The sequence below is a fragment of the Anoplopoma fimbria genome, chromosome 19 (genome assembly GCF_027596085.1).
Source record: "Anoplopoma fimbria isolate UVic2021 breed Golden Eagle Sablefish chromosome 19, Afim_UVic_2022, whole genome shotgun sequence".
In the NCBI taxonomy this organism is placed as follows: Eukaryota; Metazoa; Chordata; class Actinopteri; order Perciformes; family Anoplopomatidae; genus Anoplopoma; species Anoplopoma fimbria.
Genome location: NC_072467.1, coordinates 24,865,325 through 24,885,905, shown reverse-complemented (window position 1 = coordinate 24,885,905; position 20,581 = coordinate 24,865,325). Strand labels below are relative to the sequence as shown.

At 38.6% G+C, this 20,581-nt stretch overlaps 1 protein-coding gene across 1 annotated transcript in view; it reads right to left on the bottom strand.

Moving 5' to 3' along the window:
* The window catches only part of lrriq1 (leucine-rich repeats and IQ motif containing 1), a 32,597-nt gene extending 21,477 nt beyond the window's left edge, over nt 1–11,120 (bottom strand). The window contains 10 exon segments of the mRNA XM_054620119.1: nt 1,272–1,451; nt 4,867–4,960; nt 5,400–5,473; nt 6,899–7,026; nt 8,567–8,760; nt 9,127–9,277; nt 9,461–9,613; nt 10,012–10,650; nt 10,653–10,820; nt 10,881–11,120. Coding sequence (XP_054476094.1) covers nt 1,272–1,451; nt 4,867–4,960; nt 5,400–5,473; nt 6,899–7,026; nt 8,567–8,760; nt 9,127–9,277; nt 9,461–9,613; nt 10,012–10,650; nt 10,653–10,820; nt 10,881–11,120 — 2,021 coding nt within the window.
* Between the last annotated feature and the right edge of the window lie 9,461 nt (nt 11,121–20,581).

Sequence of the window (20,581 nt, the reverse complement as noted above, 5' to 3'; positions counted from 1 at the left end):
ACCTCTTTATTTGTGTTAAGAAAAATAGCTTTCCATTGCTCGGCCAAACTCATAAAAAGTTCATTGTAGCAATAAAATAGAGTCATTCAGTAAGGAACAGAGGACTGAGCCTCCACTCTGCACCCTGTAGTGAAATGTTGTGAAACCGTACCCCTGGTAAACCCCATGGTTCCCCACCTTACAGTCACCAGTGGACCGGCGTGTGGCACTCCTCTCACCTCCTCCAAACCGCCGTCAGACACAAGGTCAGGCCAGGGGTTAAATGGCTGTGTTGGTCCTTGCAAAGCCCGCAGAATGGCTCATTGTCCAGGGGCCAGAGGGGGTGTGGGGGGGTGTAGAGGGCACACAGTTAGGGGTGAAGCCAAGGGAGCGCCACACTACTCCCCCCTGGAGCCATAGGAGTCCTCGGTGTGACCCGCGGCCACGTTTCATCTTTTGTGCTGTGTAATTTGGAAGGGGTCACGAAGATAAGCAGAGAGCTGACCACCGTTTCAAGTGTTGGTGGTCCGTCTCGCACGGCAGCGTCAACGCGAGCAGAGGCCAGTGACACCGAAGGACTTGTGAAAATAGATGGACGTTGTCTTTAGGCTCACTACGCCCTGTGTATCAGACATAACAAGAAGATGGCTGACATTCCTGGCTGATTCATGTCTGTCTGTCTGTCCGACGGGCAGATGAAACGTGTAACGCGACCTCTTGTAAACAGGTTGACATTTGGTCATTTAAATCCTCTTATCCTGTTTCCTAATCCAAATTTTACTCTGGTTGGCCATTTGATTCCATTTTTCTTTCCGAGTGTGTTATATTTACTTTAAGGGTTCCACCTCTCGTTTCTCCAAAAAAAAATCAAAGATACCATCAATCAAACGTACAAAAGCTTTTGATTTTCTGGTAATTTTCTGAAATTTTAAGGCAATTTGGTGTGGAATTAATATAAACTTGCCACATTGTTATAGATAAAGTGAAAGATAGCATGCTATCCTTGACATTGGAAATACATAAACTTCCATTACCTTTTTTTTCTATTAGGTCACCTTGAAGCCAAATTTGAATTAACAAATCAGAAATGTTAACATTTTCCTTCAGAAATCAGCTCTGTGGACATTTCAATTTACCAGCAAAGATGATTTCAGTGTATTTTCTAGCTGATTATCGGAATTAATAGAAATAAGAATCACAAATTTGTTTTTGGCAATATCCAATTTCTTTCTTGGACTGCTGCTTAGGCACTCGTCCACAGGTCCGTCTACACATCCTCGTTCATGTCTTACCTGAGCTCCCTGCTGTGCTGCCGCTGTAAAGCACGAGTCTGCTGAAGCTGAGCCTGACAGAACTCTGGGAAGCTGCCCGAGGCCGGGCCGACCTGTTGAACATCAGGGGGCGTTAAAAAAGAGTCGGTCTGCCGGTCATCGATGGCCCTCAGGCCGGGCACTGCTTTCTGCAGAGTGGACCTGAAAACGAGAGCAAACTGGTTCAGAGGTTGCTATGGTAACGTTTTAGTTACAAGTATATCAATAAAAAGTATTATAGTACATGTAGCCTACTGAAATGGAATTTCAGCCAAAATTTGTATTTCCTTTTTTAATATTTTAATGTATTTAGCTAACACAAAAAAACCGATGTGCTTCTCAACACTTTATTTTTAAAATCTTATTCAACTCAAAAATCTAAAATCTAAACAAAAACACTGCATTTAATTATATATTTGGCTGAAAACTGAATCAAGCTTTCTAACATAAATCAGTGATCCACAAAGACCTCTGCAGCCGATACATTCACCTCACATATCAGTCTTTTTAAATAACTATATTATCTCTGATAGTTCTACATTATACAACAGTATTTTTTAATGCAATCTTTGCCGCTGCAGTGAATACAAACAGCTTGGTGAGTTTGAATAAACAACATTGTATGCAAAGAAAATTAAAGCTTTTTTTTACCAAAGGGATATCATTGCAAACCCGTATTTGTATCTGTATAGAGTAATGTGTAATACTAGAGGGTTAAAGCACTCGTTCTCCGTTTAGTTTGACCAATAAGACGGCTTCGGGTCACTTATCGTATGTGATGTTCTCTGGCTTAACTGATCATTTTGACCTCTGGACTAATCTATTTAAAGTGAATATGTATTGAAACAGTTCATTAACGCTGATATTTGTTTTGTAAGAGTGTAGTTAAGCATCCGCTCTGGATAAGAACTCGTGGCAAACGTTCGGTAGTATCGGCCTTCGAAAACTGGAGGGGAGCCCCGAGTGGCTGCGAGTCCGGGGGAGAGCTAACCGCCGCCTGAGGCTAAGGATGTCCTAACAGAAGGAATCCCAACTATCTGCCAGAGAAACAGACTCGGAGCATCCACTGGTGGAGGCCAAATGTGGTCTGTGTTCAGTGGGAAAATGTGGAGCTGGAAACTCTACAGGACACCAGGGAACAGCAACAGTAAAAGCCGTAAAATAAATTCAAGCCTTCAGGCTACAAAGTCCAGTTCTTTCTGAAACATTTTCGGTTTCTCAAAATTGATTCCCAGAGCACCATTATTTCTTGTCTATGAAACATGTTCTGAGGGGGAACGTTTCATTCACCAGCTGTCACCAAGTGTCATTTTGTGAATATTTGAGCATTTCTTATTCATTTTATATCTTTACATGCATATCTACAGATGCCTGTATTAGATTTTTAAGTTTATTATTTAAAACACAGCTCCATTTTACTGTTATAATCGATAGTTCACAAGAGTCTATGCACCATAACTACTGACTGTGCAACCAATAAAGATGAAGCAGAAAGCAAAGCAATATATTCAGTGAGAAAAAAACTGATTTGGGAGTAAACTTGGTGCCCTTCTGATTCCGATATGGACCGTAAATTCTTTCCTTCAGACTTTTGCAGAGGATTTAAACCCCTATAAATGGTTCATACTGTGCTCTTATAGCATGCAGAGTTTTCCCGTCCCTGCTGCCACCCGGAGACAAACACACGCCCGCAATCGACGGGATCTGTGCACTGTCAGGGGGATACGTATTTTGACGTGGCCCACTTGGTCTCTCCGACGAGGATCGGGGATTAGATTCCAACCCTTGGGGCATGTTGTCTGGGGGTTGGCTGTCTTCAAATGAAGCTCCGAGCCCAAACAGGACATTTTGGGTGGGGTAATGTAATTCAATTCAAGAATGGACGCCACTTAGATACGCTTGGGAGGACGCAGAGCAGACCTATGTTCAAAGAACTAGATGCCATCGATGTGGAAGTTGACAACGGATTAAACAATTGGGGAGTTCTCAGAAAGACGACTCTCTCTGTGCTGTAATCACCTCTGCACTATACACTCACATATAAAATGTTTTTCAAAAGAAGCCTCACAATTTAGATGCTATGAATCTCCTTCCAGCTATATCTACACTGACTAAACTTCAACCTGAACCTTTTTCCTAAAGTGATATAACCTCCATCCTCCTTTCTGAGGGCGACTCTGTTCTTGGATCACATTCCTTCATCCCAATCCTCCAGCCTCCGCATGAGCACAAGTCCGTATTTCATTTAGTGAAGACTTCCTCCGACCCACATGCTCCTAAAGCGGCCCTGATTAATCGGGCCCAGTGTTTTTCTTCTTCCACGTCTCCTGGATCAGGGGGCTGTGCCTACACAGGGAGCGTAATTCTTAGCGCTTGCCTCTTTGGTGCTTTAATTTAGCCGGTGTTATCACTGGCTCGGGATGAAAGGGCCGAGGGCATGAGTGTGGAAATACAGCGGGGTTAATTCCACTGTTGGCATTGGAGGTTAAGTAAAGTTCAATGAAATATTAAGGTTCAGTTAAGGCTTAAAAGAATGGAAAAATGTCCACAAGTAACTCTTTTTTTTTGAGAATGTTTTTTGGATAGCGAATAACCGACAAAGCATGAAAATCTACAAATAAAAAACAGAACTGTTGACATTATTGAATCTCTGCAGCACTTATGGACTCCACCCAAGGACTACAGATGAAAATTTGCTTTTTAAACTATGTCTGGCACGATATATGTATTGTGCATTGTCCCTGCACAATGAACAATAAGTAAAAATTTTAAAAAAAAATGTGCAACTGACATTCTCAGTTATATCATAAAATCAAATCAAAATCAAATAACAGTTTACCATATTTTGCTGTTACTAAATGGGTGTGAGTAGCTCTGAGGAGCTAAACAACTTTGCGAAGCTGTAACAGCTGACATCATAGCTCATGACACTCACTCGCATGAAGAATACGAGTAGGTCATTGCATATTTTTCATATAAACTCAGCGCATCGGTCCTAGCTTGGGTGAAACATTTAGGCACGATAAGTGAATGAGCAAATTGACACTGAAAAGATAATTGATTTTTCTGTTGTATCAATATTTGGGGAATTACGAGCTCTTAGTGCGGCGTACGTAAGCACAGATGTCGGTGGCGCGTCACGGTAATCTAATAGCGGACGCGGATCACAGTGCTAAACCCGGGAAGTGGACAGGAAGGCCTGCGTTCTGCTGGAATGTTTAGACTACCTGAGCCAGCAGACCGAACGTATGATGAAGAAATACTGGCTTTCTTTCGCTGGTATGTTCCTTTGAACATCCACAACGGGCGAGCGACATTTTTCGGAGCAAAAAGGAAGCAGAAACTGACTCTTGTGTCAAAAGAATTTCCAAAAAGACTTATACTTTTTCTAATAACCTAATCTTGATTTGAAACTGTGTGGCAGGTTCTGCAGAAGAGAAGGTGAACAGAAAATATAGAGTGTGCACGTTGACATTCAAATCAGCTTAAAGCAATAGATCTGCTTGATTCGTCTTTGTAGCGGATGCATCCACATCAGAAAACGATGAATTTATCCCACCACCCTCCACCGCCTCACCTCCAGCCACTCTCCTGCTGAAGAGGATTCCCTGTGAGGTGGACCTCTCTCAGGAACAGACATCCCTCCAGACTCTCACACACATTCTGGAGCTCTGAGGGAGAAGCAGGAAAACCAACTTGTCAACGTACATTTCTCAGTCTATTCTTCACTCTCTCCAGTGTCTCATCTAGTTATGCAGAGCAACATTGATGAGATGGAATAAATGGAGATGTGTTCCACAGACTTGTGAACTTGTGCATCTTATTTCCATGGAGTCATCCACAGACGGCATAGAGCCAATTTGAATGCAGCAGCATCATATAAAATAGATGGGCTCATGTGTATTTATGGTGCATGTAAAATGTATAGCTCTTGTAACGTCTTCTGGAAAGTGAAATCAATCTGTGGCTGAGTGGGAGTAAAGGACTGGGAAAAGCTGAAGCAACACAGGTTTTAAATTTGCCCACATTACATGCACAGTAGAGGTACGTACGGCTTTATGATGAGGAAATGGGATTTATATGGTCCGTTTAATCGAGACAATCTGTTACCTGACATGCAGTTGAATCGAAGATCCAGATTTGCAAGGGACACAGAATCAGACATGGGGGGCAGCTGGGTAATTCTAGGAAACAGAGAAAGACAAATGATGACCATTTAAACATTCTGTTATTAAGTGACTTACAAAAAAAAAAAAAAATAAAAATTGCAGCATGTGTTATTACTCCTCTGTGCTTTCATAATATAAAGGCCTTATGCAAAGACAGTAGGACTGAAGACACCCAATTATGGGTTCTGCATCTTTTAAAGGGGACATATCATGCTCATTTTCAGGTTCATACTTTTCTTTTGGGGGTTTCTACTAAAAAATGTTTACATGCTTTAAAAGGAGCTGCATTTAGCATTCTGCACATTAGTATATCAGCAAACAACTATCATCTATGTAAGGATATAGAGGACTTATGTCTCCTTGAGCAGAGAATGGCCTTTCTGTCCTTCAGTGTGTGTTCAAATCTGAGCTTTTCCTAGCTTTGTTGACATACACAGGCAGGCCGCCCGTGCTTTTAGTGCATGTTAGTGCATGTTAGTGCATGTTAGTGCATGTTAGTGTATGTGAGCGTGCCCCACTGGTTATGTCATTGCAGCTGCTCTTTTGGCAAAGTTTGCACTGTTAGGACTGTTAGCACCGTTAGCTATTCGCTGCTGAGCCGTCATCAACATGTTGAGATACGTTGAGAAGCAATCGAAATGCTTCCAATCTCAGATATTGCACCTTTTATGTTTTAGGAATCTATTATTTTCATCCGTTGTAGCGCCTGTCTCTTTAAGCCCTCTCTCCCGAAAAGTCTGCTCTGATTGGCTAGTGAGCAAAAATATGACACCCATTTGCAAAGGTAATGTAGATTTCAAACTGTGGACGTTAAATTGTAATGAGCCTGCTTCTAACATAGGAAGGGGAGCCAAATCTCAATGGCTTTTTGCATCAAATGTTACATCAAATGTTACAAATAACTGACTTTTTTTATTTCACAGTATGTGGGTCGGTAGGGTAGAAATTCTAGAAACCCTAGTGTATGTGAACAAGCAATGAAAAAGTTCGTTTTTCACGATATGTCACCTTTAAGTCATTTAAGAACCATGGTGTACTGTATGTATGTATGCCTAATATTGATGTTTCCTATATGTATGCTAATTATACGCAGCTTGGTATGTTTTTGATTTATTTCTTATTTTTCACGTCTTTTCTATAATTTGGTATTTGAGACATGAATCCTAATCAAATTTAACCCTGCCTATTTGATCTCATGTATGTCCTGTGAGATACTTGTATTTAGTTTGGTTTATTATTATTTATAGTATTTTCAATGTAGAGCCCAAGATTGTTGGGCATAGGTTGGGGGATGATATTGTTTACATGTAAGGGGGAGGAAGGGATGGAAAGGTAGGTGAATATTCTACTGTTAATGTTATGATATATATATTTTTTTAAATAAGTAAAATTGTATTGGGGGGGAAAAGATAAGAAAAAAAAAAGACTGGAGGAATTAACCTGTTTTGTGCCACGGAGAGTCGTTGCATGAGGGGGAGCCAGCAAGCAGAGAGTCCCTGCAGGGAGGAGATGCTGTTGTCGTCTAGATGCAGCTCTCTGAGGAGGACCTGGTTGTTCAGACCGGGGGGCTGACGGAGAAACAGGGTGAAGTTGTCAGTTAACACGGGCCACACTGTGGGGTTACACTAACTTTTTGCTGCCTCTGCTGCTGGTTCAGCTACGCCTAAATGACCCCATCCATCAATGTCAGCTGTTTTAGTCCTGCTGTGTTTACGGTCATTAGTGTCGGCCACAAGTTAAGCCCCGCTGCGATCAAGGGGGGGCCTCATAAAATACCAAGGTTATTAACACTATCATAATAATTATTTGGTATGTTTTCTTTGTCTTGACTTTGCCTCATCAATCAATTAGCAGTGAGTTACTCCCCCAAAGAAAGAGAAAGATAAGCAGCAGTAATTGGATATTTCTCACCAATTGTTGCTTACAGAGCATTCTAATGGAGGACGTTTTAACTAACGTAACTGTAAATAAATAAATTGATATTGTATATATTATATTTTTCTGAGACTTTCAGGTCAAAGTTCATCTTTATTCAACTTGCAAATTTGCTGATAGAGTATCTTATGTTGGAAAATGGAATGTGCCGTAGACCCATTTTGTACAGTATTACACTAAAACATCATCACTCTCAGATCACCTACATTGAGCTTGTTACGTCACATACGTTTTGGGTTCAAAGGAGCATTTTTGTGATGTTCCTTTATTTCATCCATCCTTTAAAAATGTACATTTTATTTTTCCACAGGTGTGGTAAACTTTGAAATGTTTGTTAAAAGGCAATGACTTGAGTTGTAGAATCATAGAGAAATTAATTGCGATGTGTTTTGTCAAAAAGCAGCTGTTCAAGATTCAAGGTGTTCGAGTGCTCATGGAGTTGTTGATTTAAGTCAGCTCGCATGTGTTCGTAACACTTTGGAGCTTTTATATTGAAGGTTTGACGCACATGACATGCAAATAATATTTTTTTAATAATACCAATCCCTGTCATCAATGTCATTTTGGGTGAGTGATAATAAAACAATAAAGGGAATATTGTATTCTAATTTTGCATCTTGATAAGAAAATGAAAAAAGAAAATTGTATACAATTTCTGACAGTGAACGGTGTGACAAAAAATTCCTAAAAAAACATCTGTTACGTGTGTCAAACCTTAAAAATTTTTTATTTTGATGGTTAAAGACATATGCTTGTTTGTTTGTTTGTTTCATTTTTTATCATAACCTATCCCTGTTGAAAATTACATTGTGGTTTTGTGATTACAAAACCAATAAATAGAATGTTGCATTTAAAATTTTTGCATCTTGACGAGAAAATGGAGAAAACAAAACTAGTCATTTGCACAAAACAAAAGTTTTTCATCTTTTGTTTTCTGCATATGAATAAATTGCTTTTTCAGAATTGTCTTTTGTGCTAATCTGTATATTCAAATCACGTACATCCCTACAAGATAAAAACAGAATGGTGTGATTTGTTCAACCTGTTGAGTTACAAGCATCTCAATCTTCGTCAAACATCCAAATCAGTTTCTATACAAATCTTAATGAGAACACTGAGCACTGACATCAGAACCAGAGCTGTTCAGTGATCAGCTGTAGTTGGTCTTCTTACCTCAGTGAGGCTGTTGGCTCTCAGGTCCAGCGTGTTGAGCAGAGCGCTGTTCTCCAGACCTTCCACGCTCGCCAGGTGGTTGTGCGAGCAGCTCAGGTGCAGCAGAGTGTAGACGTCCCTCAGCCCTTTGGTGCTGATCAGCTGGTTGTGGTCCACTGACAACCTCTGCAGTCTCCTCATAGACTCCAGACCAGCTAGAGGTGAGGTGGGAAAAAAAGACAGAGGGTGCTTAGTCAGACTCCAAAAACTGCACAGGGTGAGTCTGCAAAGAATGTCTAATAAAAAAACACATACAGTCCGAAAGTTATCTTAAATCTATTTATGGCTCAAGCCTCAGGGCTCAACTTTTCAATGGATTTTGAAGTCCAGTAAACAGAGGCCAGGGTTGAAAAGAAGAGAGATGCTGCCCTCTTGTGGAGTATTAACAACTTGCAGATGTGACACGAACACATTATGATGACAACAGTCTGTTATCTGTTATTTTTTAATTTTAAGACAAATATTCTAAACATCAAAGTTAATGTCTCATAAGGTGTTTGAGGATTTTTTCCAGTTCTCACCAATGCGTGTGATGGAGTTGTGTGAGAGGTCCAGAACGTCCACATTTTCGGCGCCGGTTAAACCGTGGATGGACGTCAGCTTGTTGCGGCCGAGTTGAAGAACCCGTAGGCTGCTCATATTGTCACAGTCGACATATGAGATGTCGTTTTCCTGTGACAAAGCAAACAAAGATGTTAGGACACGACAAAAAAATGTGCCTGTATTGGTTTTTACCTTCAGAATAAAAAGATATTGATGTGACAATAACTAAGATCTGCACAATCCAAGGGAGGTAAAGACTATAGATGACTTACTTAAGACATTAAACACATTATGTATTGACTGAACATCCACCTGTACGTCCACGTAGCACAGCTGTGGTAACTGGTTGATGCCTTCCAGGGATTTGAGGCCACAGCGTCTGAGGGTGAGGGACCGGAGTAGAGAACACTGAGCCAGAGTGGATAAGCTACAGCCGGGCAAGTCCTGCAGGGTCACTGTGGTCACCTGGAGGAGAGGAGGAGAAGCTTCAGGGCTCAGAGGAAGTTCTGGATTTGGTGACGCTAAGATATCACGTGTGACAGGGCACGGAGATATGTCATTATTATATTAAATATGGATTAGTCAGAAAGGGGTAAAGGCTAATACCTCGCATCCTCTTTAACATAGCCAGGTAGCTCCAGTAGGTGAACTTCTACTGACCGTAAAGTATGAGTTTCAAAGGAGAGTTTTAATGCTTCGGTGCTGCTTTGACAGTAAACATGACAGTTCTGAGAAAAACTACAACTTTTTTCAGCATGAGATTATTGCGATTTCATGTCGAAACCCCTCAGACTTACACCTCAGCGTTCATCCATCCTTCATAGTGCGTCTGCATCGTGGCTGAGCATTGGCACAAATCTTACCTCTTGCAGGGATTTCCAGGCGGTGGACTGAAGCAGAGAGTCTGGGCAGAGGGGGGGCAGACTGCTGGACCCGGCGGCTCCTCTCAGCCCTCTCCGACTCCGGACGGATCCCTTCTGCTTGCTCCGGTTCTGGAGGGAGAGTTTGGACCAGGGGACGCAGTCCTTCATCCAGGCCAGACGCTTCTTCTCCGTCTGCTCTGGGAGGCAGACGGGTGAAGGCCTTGCTGCCTGGTACTTGTAGTCCAGGGTTTTACGTATGGAGGTCTGACTGATGCTCTCTTCTGGGTCACGTTGTGGTGGTTTGGCTTCAGTACTGAAGAGACGGATTGTAGACTCGCTCTGTAAAGAACCAGGTCTTGAGGAAGTCCTGTTATTTTCTATTTTCTCCTGCAGCTCATTTGCTTTCCTTCCCTCCTCTTCCCTGTTGTTCACCACTCTCTTTCTGCTCTCCTCCGTCTCTTTCAGTCTTATTTCTTCCTCTACATTTTTTCCGTCCTCCTTCTCCTCATGCTTCTTCTCTTTTGTTTTGCTCTCCTCTTCCATCATTCTGTTGTCCTCTTCATACCTTTTGGAGCTCTCCTCATTTTCCTTCAGCTTTATTTTCTTCTGATTTTCTCTTGTTTCATCTCTCCCTTCCAACTCTGCCTCCTCCGTTCTTCCTCTTCCCTTTTCCTCTTCTCATCCTCCTCGGTGGATCCTGGTTCTATAGTTTTTCTATTTTCCCCTTCCTTTTTTCTCACAACTTCTGTCAACTCCTTATTCTCCTTCATGGCTTTTGTTTCCTTCTCCCTCTTCTTTGCTTCCTTCTCCTCCTCTTCCCTCCTTTTCTTGTCATTTTCTTCCTTTTTTATCTTCTCCTCAAGTTTTACTTCTTCATCCTCATTTCCATGTTCCTTTTCATCCCTTCTTCTCTCTTCATGTATTCTTTTCAGAGCTTCCTCCTCCTCCTCTTCTTTATTTTTCCTCATCTCCTCCTGCTTCTTCCTCTCCTCAATCTCTTTAGTTATTCTCACCTTTTCCTTTATTCTCATATTTTCCTCTTCCCTCTTTCTCTCCTCCTCCTCCTTCTGGCTTTTTTCTTCCTCCATTTTTCTCTTCTCTTTCTCCATCCTCTTCTTTGCCTCTTCTATCTTTTTTATTTCCTCAGCCCTTTTCCTCTTCTCCTCCTCTTCCTTCTTTTTCCTCTCTTCTTCCTCCTTCATCATTCTCATCTCTTCCTCCAGCTTCTTCTTCTTCTTTTCCATCTCTATCTTGTTTCTTTCCTCTTCTCTCCTCCTCTTTTCCTCCCTCTCTACTCTCCTCTTTTCCTCCTCGCGTTTCCTCTCCTCCTCTTTTTTACGTTTCATCTCCTCTATTATTCTCTCTTCCTCTTTCGTCCTCCTCATCTCTTCCTCCATTCTTTTCCTCTCTGCCTCCATCTTGATTGTCTCCTCTTCCCTTGTCCTCTTGTCCTGCTCATCCTTTATCCTCTTCTGCTCCTCTTCCCTCTTCCTCCTCTCTTCCGCCACTCGTCTCTGTAAGTTGCTGATCTGATCCTAAATGGTAAAGACAAAGCAAGTTATCCCATTTCATTGCAAGCACGTAATCAATCAACAAAGAAATTGCAAGTCTAAGCAACTAATAATTTGGAGCTAAGTGTAGATAATTATAATCTGGAAATTGAGGTCAATGAACCTCAAACATCCCCAACAGAGCACTTGATTTTCCACACACAGGCATTGTTGTTTCGATAATGATTATTTAGATCATTAACTAAGTCCCAGTGCTTAATTAACACATCTATCAGGTAGATCTCAGTGTCTCTCTGCAGGTTGAACGTCTGGTGAAAATGGCAATAAGAGGATTCATGCATACCTGCTGAAGCAGCAACTCCTGTTCCAGTTTTTCCTGAGCTCTCCTCCCCCTCAACTCAAGCTCCTCCTGATGGAGCTGCACACAACGATGAAGAGATAAACATTAGGATTGTTTCCATTATGATATTTTACACTTTGTATCTTGTTGTCTTTACTGAAATACAGTTGTTTCATTGGATGTAGCAGGATATTTCTTAAAAAGGCAAGATGTCAGTTTCATGCTCAAGGGCATTAGAGCAAGGCAGCATTTTCTTCAGGCTGTCTGTTTTGCCAATCAATATAATACATATATAATTAGACATATTTGAAGTAACAGGTTCTATTTTCTCCTTTTTAATGAGACATGTATGAGACAAATCCCTACACTATACACTACACTAACCTACATCTGCCATATTAAACATTATTATGACAGGTAATCATTTTGAGTAAAGGAAGTCCAGACTGACTCACCTTCTCTGCCTCCATTATCTTCTTCAGCTCCGTCTGGAAGTCTCTTTCTATTTGTCTCTTCTGTTCCTCCTTTTTCATCTCCTCACAAAGTCGTTTCTGTCGCTCTGCCTCGTATTCAGACGCCAAATGCTTCTCACTCTCCGTATATTCATCTGTGACAAGTACAAACATGTTGGTACTACTTAATAAGTAGTTCTGTAAGCATTAAGCAAGGAGGGAAAACATGCACAATGTAGTGAATACAGTATTTGTATTGTATATTGTTATATTGTACAGATTGTAAAGCCCTCTGAGGCAAATATATAATTTGTAATTTGGGGCTATACAAAATAAATTGAATTGAATTGAATGTTATACTATTTTATTTTTTTATTACATTTTTCTGATTTTTATTGTATCTTTTTCATATTTTTATAGTTCAAATCTTTCTTCTTTCTTTTAATATGATTTATCTATTCTTTATGTTCTAGACTTTTGCAGTACTTTGTCTGCATTTTTTATATCCTCTTAATATTTATTGTATGCAGCAAACACAGAGATAAATTATTTGTTAGTGAAAAACATACTTGGCAATAAATCTTATTCTGATCTAGAAACAAATTGCCTCTTAAATAATGCATTAAGAAATAAATACTGTGTGATCTCACATTATGATGGGAGCAGCCCTTGGGAAAGTCAGAAGGAAAATACTGAAACCTTTTCCAAATTTAGTCAAAATTACACGTGTGGTTTCAGCTGTTATGGTTTTCAAAATGATTAAATACAGAATTGTAACCGTAGCATTTCCATCAGCTCAAACACTGTATTTTTCATATCAAACAAGTTGCCAAAAAGCCTCATCACCATCACAGTTTTGACCACTGAAAGGATTAAGGAAATTATAAACTTGTAAAATGTAACTCAGTTCTCTGTTCAAAAGGTGGGATTATGTACATCCTCATCATTACTCTTCCTCACTAAAGTCATTAATGAGAACAGAAATAAGTCAACAGTGACCTCTTGTGGCCAACTTTTGTACTAACATCAGACCTTCAGCAACGATCAACAGTGAAATAAATCCTAACAGAGAGGAAAAAGATGTAATTTAGAAACAGCAGTTGACTACAATATTTAACACATGATGCCATGTGTGTTAATGTTTAGGCCATGTTTATGAGGCCCACTGATATGGCCTCTTATCCCCTCCCATAGACACTACACATCACATTTACGTCTGCACATCTGTTTGTATGCGTCACATTAACAATCATCTTTTGGTCTTAATCTCTGTACTTTGCATATTCTTTTTATACTTCCTACCATGAACCATTGTACATTACTTGGACAATTTTGCACATTTCTACACAAAACTACCACTGCAATAAGCTGCACAGCTCTTTGATTTTAATTCAGAAATATTGAAAATATAGTATTTATTATCATATATTTACTGTCATTTTTCTACTATTCTCTAATTAAAATATTTTTTTACTTCAATTGTATCTAAATATAAACTTATTTTATAGTTTATGTTATGCACCCACACACCAAAAGCAAATTCCTTGTATGTGAAAACCTAATTGGCAATAAAAAAGGTTTCGGATTCTAAATTTAGATTGTGCCGGAAGTTCACACAGTAAGTACCAAAGCAAAAATCTGTTCTGCATGAATCGTACTTTTTATTAACAAGTAAATGTGTAAGTGTTGCACAGAATAATAGGCTTTACCTGGGAAAGATGTGCATGGAAAAGCTTATTTAAAGATTACCTTTTTCATCATCCTCTGGCGTGTCTTAAATAAAGCAGGGTTTCATCACGTGCACATATTTTTGCCTCTTACAAAATGTCAGTAGATGTACTTTTGAATTTGAAACACGAAACACGTCAAGCATTTTCTCTAGATTTTTCTAAACATGTACTGTACCTTCATTGTTGGGACACACTGACACATTGTGAGTGAAGGGTGCTTCTGCCTCTGTGGGTGAAGGAAGGAGGCGGGTGTCAGTGGAAGTGTTGTTCTCCTCGTTTTCTGTGTCACAGATGACCTGTATCAGGAAAAGCACAACTTTAGAGAAGTTTGATAGAACTATTCTGGATGTGTCATACAGTAAGAGAGTTGAGACTAGATTGTAAACAGAGACATTTACCTGCTCATTCGGTTTCATCATGTCCTCAGTGTGATGGGATGCAGTGAGGTCTGGGATTCACAGAAAACATATTCATTATCATGTGTAACACACTCAGCCATGGCATCATTTGGAGGGCTTTTATATTGTAAATATCCATAAATACTGAATAGTTGACTGATGAAAACATGCCAGGTTAGAGCAGTAATCCAGCATTCATGCCTCTAGAAGCATAATCCTTCATTATGTATTTAATTAACAGTTGTCATACCTTCAAGTTCCTCGAGGATGAGTTTCTCACAAACTGCTGCTCTGCTTTTTGAGGTTTCGAAGTAGCTGAGCAGAGATTGGGGAATTTCATCTGAGTCCTGTTGTCAGAGAGTTAGTTTATGTTAGTCTTAATGGAAACAACATTTTAGTGTTTCACTAAGCTTGTGGAGACAAAGTGAAGCCATTTCTATAGTATAGGCCATTGCTTCAACCTTTACTCCCTTTATTTTATTTTTCTGAAGTTAAGCACTTTATTTGAACATGCACAATTTTCACATTTTATTTATTTTCTCTTATTTTGAAATGCAGCCCTACTTTTATTTAGTTAATGAGAGAACATTATACATATCTGCAGTCATACATATATGTTCAGTTCTATGTTACGTGACAATAAATATTGTCAAAAAGTTTTTGAATCGTACTGAATTCATTTGATTTGACAGTCAGGTATTGATTACATGCAGATGTTGATACAACTACTAGGCTACTTAAATATATATCACACTAAATAGTTAGACATTAGGATCTTCCGGACCTTTGCTTCAAGAAATTTCTCTAACTGGACCTCTTTAACTTTCAGTTGAATACCACTGGCCTATAGGGTCATTACAGTAAAAAGACTTGCAGGTACAGTACCAGTCAAAAGTTTGGACACACCTTCTCATTCAACTACTTATAATAATCTAAAATATAAAACATATTCTGGTTTGTTGAGCATTTGTTTGTTTACCACATAATTCCATATGTGTTCCTTCATAGTTTGGATGTCTTCAATATTAATCTACAATGTAGAAAAAAATAAAAATAAAAATAAAGAAAAACCATTGAATGAGAAGGTGTGTCCAAACTTTTGACTGGTACTGTATAAAATAAAATAAATAAAATAAATAAAATAAATAAAATAAATAAAATAAATAAAATAAATAAAAGTTTAAATCAAATAAATAAATAAATATAAAATAAAATATAAAACATATTCCAGTGAGCATTTGGACACAGATAATTCAAATTCATAGTTTGGACTTCAATAATAATCTACAAATATAAAAACATAATTAAAGAAAAGCCATTGAATGAGAAGCATTTGTTTGTTGACTGGTACTGTATATCAGTTAATGGGCAGAATTTCTCCCCATTGTCCATAATCCATTCATCATGTGTGTATTTTATCCTGTTTGTCCTCCTCAGTTGTGTGTGCTTTAAAATAAGGCTTCAATATTAATATTTTAGCAATGCATTTACACAAATAAACTAAACCTGACCCTAACCTGCATAGTGCCAGCTCACCAATAGCTGGCATGACCTTTGACCTTTCACCTCTCACCTTTGACTGTGCAAATTACATTACATTACATTACAGTCATTTAGCAGACGCTTTTATCCAAAGTGACTTACAGGAAGTGTATTCAACATAGGTATTCAAGAGAACTACTAGTCACCAGAAGTCATAAGTGCATCTCCTTTCTTAAACAAGCATCTTAAAGCATAAACCAGAGCAAAAGTATAGTGCAGAGGCAAATTACTGTGAAACAATAATTGCAACAGACTAATCCGAATGTAGTAAGTGCTACAAACTACTACGAATAGGATAAGTGCAGTAAACAAATACAAATTCAATAAGTGCAGCGAACTGATACAAATACAGTAAGTGCAATGCAACTAATACAAATAAGTGCTAAATAAGACCCTAACCTACGAGGAAGGCTCAGGGTAGTACTGAGCCTTCCTCGTAGCACTTCACACTTTGACTGTGCAAATGTGCATGCATCCAGTTAAAACACAGATCAATGCAAAAACATGCAACATAAAACATATTAAATAACATTTACATGATTTAGATTAAAAACCAGCCCATTTAGACTGCAAAATAAAGGTAATTAAAATGAATGAATGTAATATTCTTCATGCATCATGTGTCCTGCTTACTGTCTCTTTGTGGGGTGAAAGGCTCTCCTGCTCCTCAGCCTCATCAGGACCACAGCTGTCCTTCATAGTTTGCATGTCTTCAATATTAATCTACAATGTAGAAAAAAATAAAAATAAAGAAAAACCATTGAATGAGAAGGTGTGTCCAAACTTTTGACTGGTACTGTATAAATAAAATAAATAAAATAAATAAAATAAATAAAATAAATAAAATAAATAAAATAAATAAATATAAAATAAAATATACAGTACCAGTCAAAAGTTTGGACACACCTTCAAATTCAACTACTTATAATAATCTAAAATATAAAACATATTCTGGTTTGTTGAGCATTTGTTTGTTTACCACATAATTCCATATGTGTTCCTTCATAGTTTGGATGTCTTCAATATTAATCTACAATGTAGAAAAAAATAAAAAATAAAGAAAAACCATTGAATGAGAAGGTGTGTCCAAACTTTTGACTGGTACTGTAAAATAAAATAAATAAAATAAATAAAATAAATAAAATAAATAAAATAAATAAATAAATATAAAATAAAATATAAGTACCAGTCAAAAGTTTGGACACACCTTCAAATTCAACTACTTATAATAATCTAAAATATAAAACATATTCTGGTTTGTTGAGCATTTGTTTGTTTACCACATAATTCCATATGTGTTCCTTCAGTTTGGATGTCTTCAATATTAATCTACAATGTAGAAAAAAATAAAAAAAAATAAAGAAAAACCATTGAATGAGAAGGTGTGTCCAAACTTTTGACTGGTACTGTATAAATAAAATAAAATAAATAAAATAAATAAAATAAATAAAATAAATAAAATAAATAAAATAAATAAAATAAATAAAATAATGCATCATGTGTCCTGCTTACTGTCTCTTTGATGTCTCAGATGTCCTGATCATTCAGCTATGTCAAACACCTCATTAGTATCCATTTAAAAACGTGGACGACTTTGTAGCGTCTTGTTGATACTTTTGTCTCCGTGGAAACTGTGATACACTATGGAGCCACAACAGGGACAAACTGTGCAAAAGGCAAAAGGCAGAAGGAAAGATCCCTTCCTTGTCCTTGCACTTGAAACTAACATTTAACAAAAGTTTAATATTTAATATTTATTTGACTGGTACTGTATAAATAAAATAAAATAAATAAAAAAATAAAATAAAATAAATAAAAAATAAATAAAATAAATAAAATAAATATACAGTACCAGTCAAAAGTTTGGACACACCTTCAAATTCAACTACTTTGAAGAATCTAAAATATAAAACATATTCTGGTTTGTTGAGCATTTGTTTGTTTACCACATAATTCCATATGTGTTCCTTCATAGTTTGGATGTCTTCAATATTAATCTACAATGTAGAAAAAAATAAAAATAAAGAAAAACCATTGAATGAGAAGGTGTGTCCAAACTTTTGACTGGTACTGTATTTTTCAAATTAAAGCTTATTTAAGTGCATTTTTTATTTGTGATTATCAGTGTCATTATTTAAAGGTATTTATTTCAGTTTTATTAGTTTAGCATTTAATCATAATTGAAATAGACCACTGTTTTTTTTGTTTTACCTGAATTTGTATTGATTTCTTCAACAAATAGAAAAAGGGAGAAGCATTTATTACTAACATAACAACAAAGGTGATAAAAAAAGTTAATTAATGAGAATAAAAATAATTAAATCAAACTTTAAGTTAATTAAGTTTTTAAAAAATGTGAGTGATTATGTATAGTTATGTTTAATGAGAGTCTAGAAAATAAACTAAAGTTCAGAGAAATAAATAAATAAAGGACAGAGGAGTCGCTTGTGTTGAATCAGAAGTTTGTCTTTGTCAAGATTCTGGGGAAAGATATTTTAGGAACAATGATGAAACTCCCACAGTTGTTGTTTCTCATTATATAATTCATAGAGGTAAGGTCCATGTTGCTGCTATATTGATTTTTTACATTTATATTCTATTCTACAGTCAGTATTGTTGTATTGTTTTCTCTATAGTTGGTTTGTTCTGTATTGCGTAAGCGCTGTTGTGTTTAGATCAACATGCTTAATTGACCAATGATCACACACAGAAACAGCCCGATCTTTACAAAAGAAAAGATGGAATGTCATTAGTCTCCTAGAAATGTTTTTTGGGGCTTTCCACACTTGCCAACTTCTCACACTCTGGCACAATGATCAATCTGTTTTGGTTGCAGCCCTGTTCGGCGTTAATGACATGTGGTGTCACGGACTTGTGTGGGCATTTTGGGCATCCAGCTGGAAGGGGTCAGTGAGCCTAAGACCTTGTAGGTGAATCACAGGACCAGAAGAACAAAAAAACCTGTTAGACTGTGAACAATGCACACTTTTTCCACGGCATTTCTCCTCACAAAGACCGGTTCCTCTCTCCCGCGGTGAAGTCTCAGCACTCGTGCTGTACTCCTTCTCTTTGAGGAGATTCCAGTGGCCCACACAGGTTTTTCCCATACACATTCCCAGAGGGCTTTCTAAAAGGAACACAGTCTCCTTCCTCAAACCATCAAAGAAGAACAGCATGTCCTCCATCCAAAACTGTTCGCCCCGGGGACACACTAAAGGCCTGTTCTCTCCTGTTTGTGACTCTCCAGGAGGAAAACAAAACAACAGAATGGCGCCACATCAGACTGAAATTTTCCTTCAAAGGCCTAAAACTGAATTCCACGACGACAATGAAAGGCACCACAGCTACAACAACCTATGTGGCCCGCGGGGTCAGCGCCACCAGGGTCTTTCTCAGGTCCAACACGGACACATGCTTTCACAAAGGTCACCGTGGGTCAGGGCACAACTTCAGTTCTGAGGCTGACGGGCAGAAGCAGGACACTTTGGTGCCGCCCCCACTGTTGGAGTCAAACTGCACATCCCATATGTTTCATTAGGTCCTCTGAGATTCATTGACCAAGTTCAATTGCTCAAAAGGGCTCCATCAGCAGGCCTTGTCCGCTCCGATTAGGGCCAGGCCCTTTGTCAGTGGGCAAGGTGTCCGCCGCTTTTGTCCGAGTGCACAGAACCCAGACAGCAGACAGACAGGGCCAAGCTGCAGATTAATGCAGCAGATTACTCCGGTCAATGGCGGCTCCGGCCCAAACACAGCGGCGGTTTGGATAGCGGCCGTGTGTTTACACTGTCAAGGGTTTTCTGTTACTCGTCTGTTGCCATTATCTTGGCAGCCATTTGGCCCATCAAGCCTATCATTTCCATCTGGGGGCTTTGACGAAAGAAGGGATTGGAGAAAAAAAAAAAAAAAAGAATGACCACCATCGTGAGCTGCTGTTTTACTTTCTCTCACTGCCCATTTCAGACGAACAGGTTGCAAGGCACAGATTTATCAGTAACAAGATATTAACAATCCTAAAAGCGGATTATGAGACAAAGGGCCCCAGGGCACAGACATTTAAAGGGCCCCCAGCCCTCCTACATTGGAACAAGACCCAGAGATTCAAAGATACTTTTTTTTGTCGTTTCACATCTCTTTGTAATTGTTCTGGGTCACTTTCTGATCATTTTTTGTCTCTTGGTAGTCATTTTGCATCTCTTTTTGGTCCTTTTGCATCTCTTTTTCTGCAGTTTTGCGTCTGTTTTGGGCGCTGTGCATCTCTTTTTGATCATTTTGTATCTCTTAGTGGTCGTTTAGCATCGCATTTTGACCGTTTTGTATCTCTCTGTAGTCGTTTTGTGTTTCTTTTTGGTCCATTTATGTCTCTTTTTGGGTGCTTATTCATCTCTTTTTGGTCATTTTGCATATCTTTGATGGAGTTTTGTGTCTCTTTTTGTCATGAATCTATTTCAAGTCAATTTGCGTCCCTTTTTGGTTGTTTTGAAGCTCTTTGTGTCTTTTTTGGTCTTTTTGTGGGGGGGTTTTCTGGGTAGTTTTGTGTGTCTGTGTTAAATTAGCATCTCTTTTCGCTAGTTTTATGTCTCTGCGGGACTTCCCGACA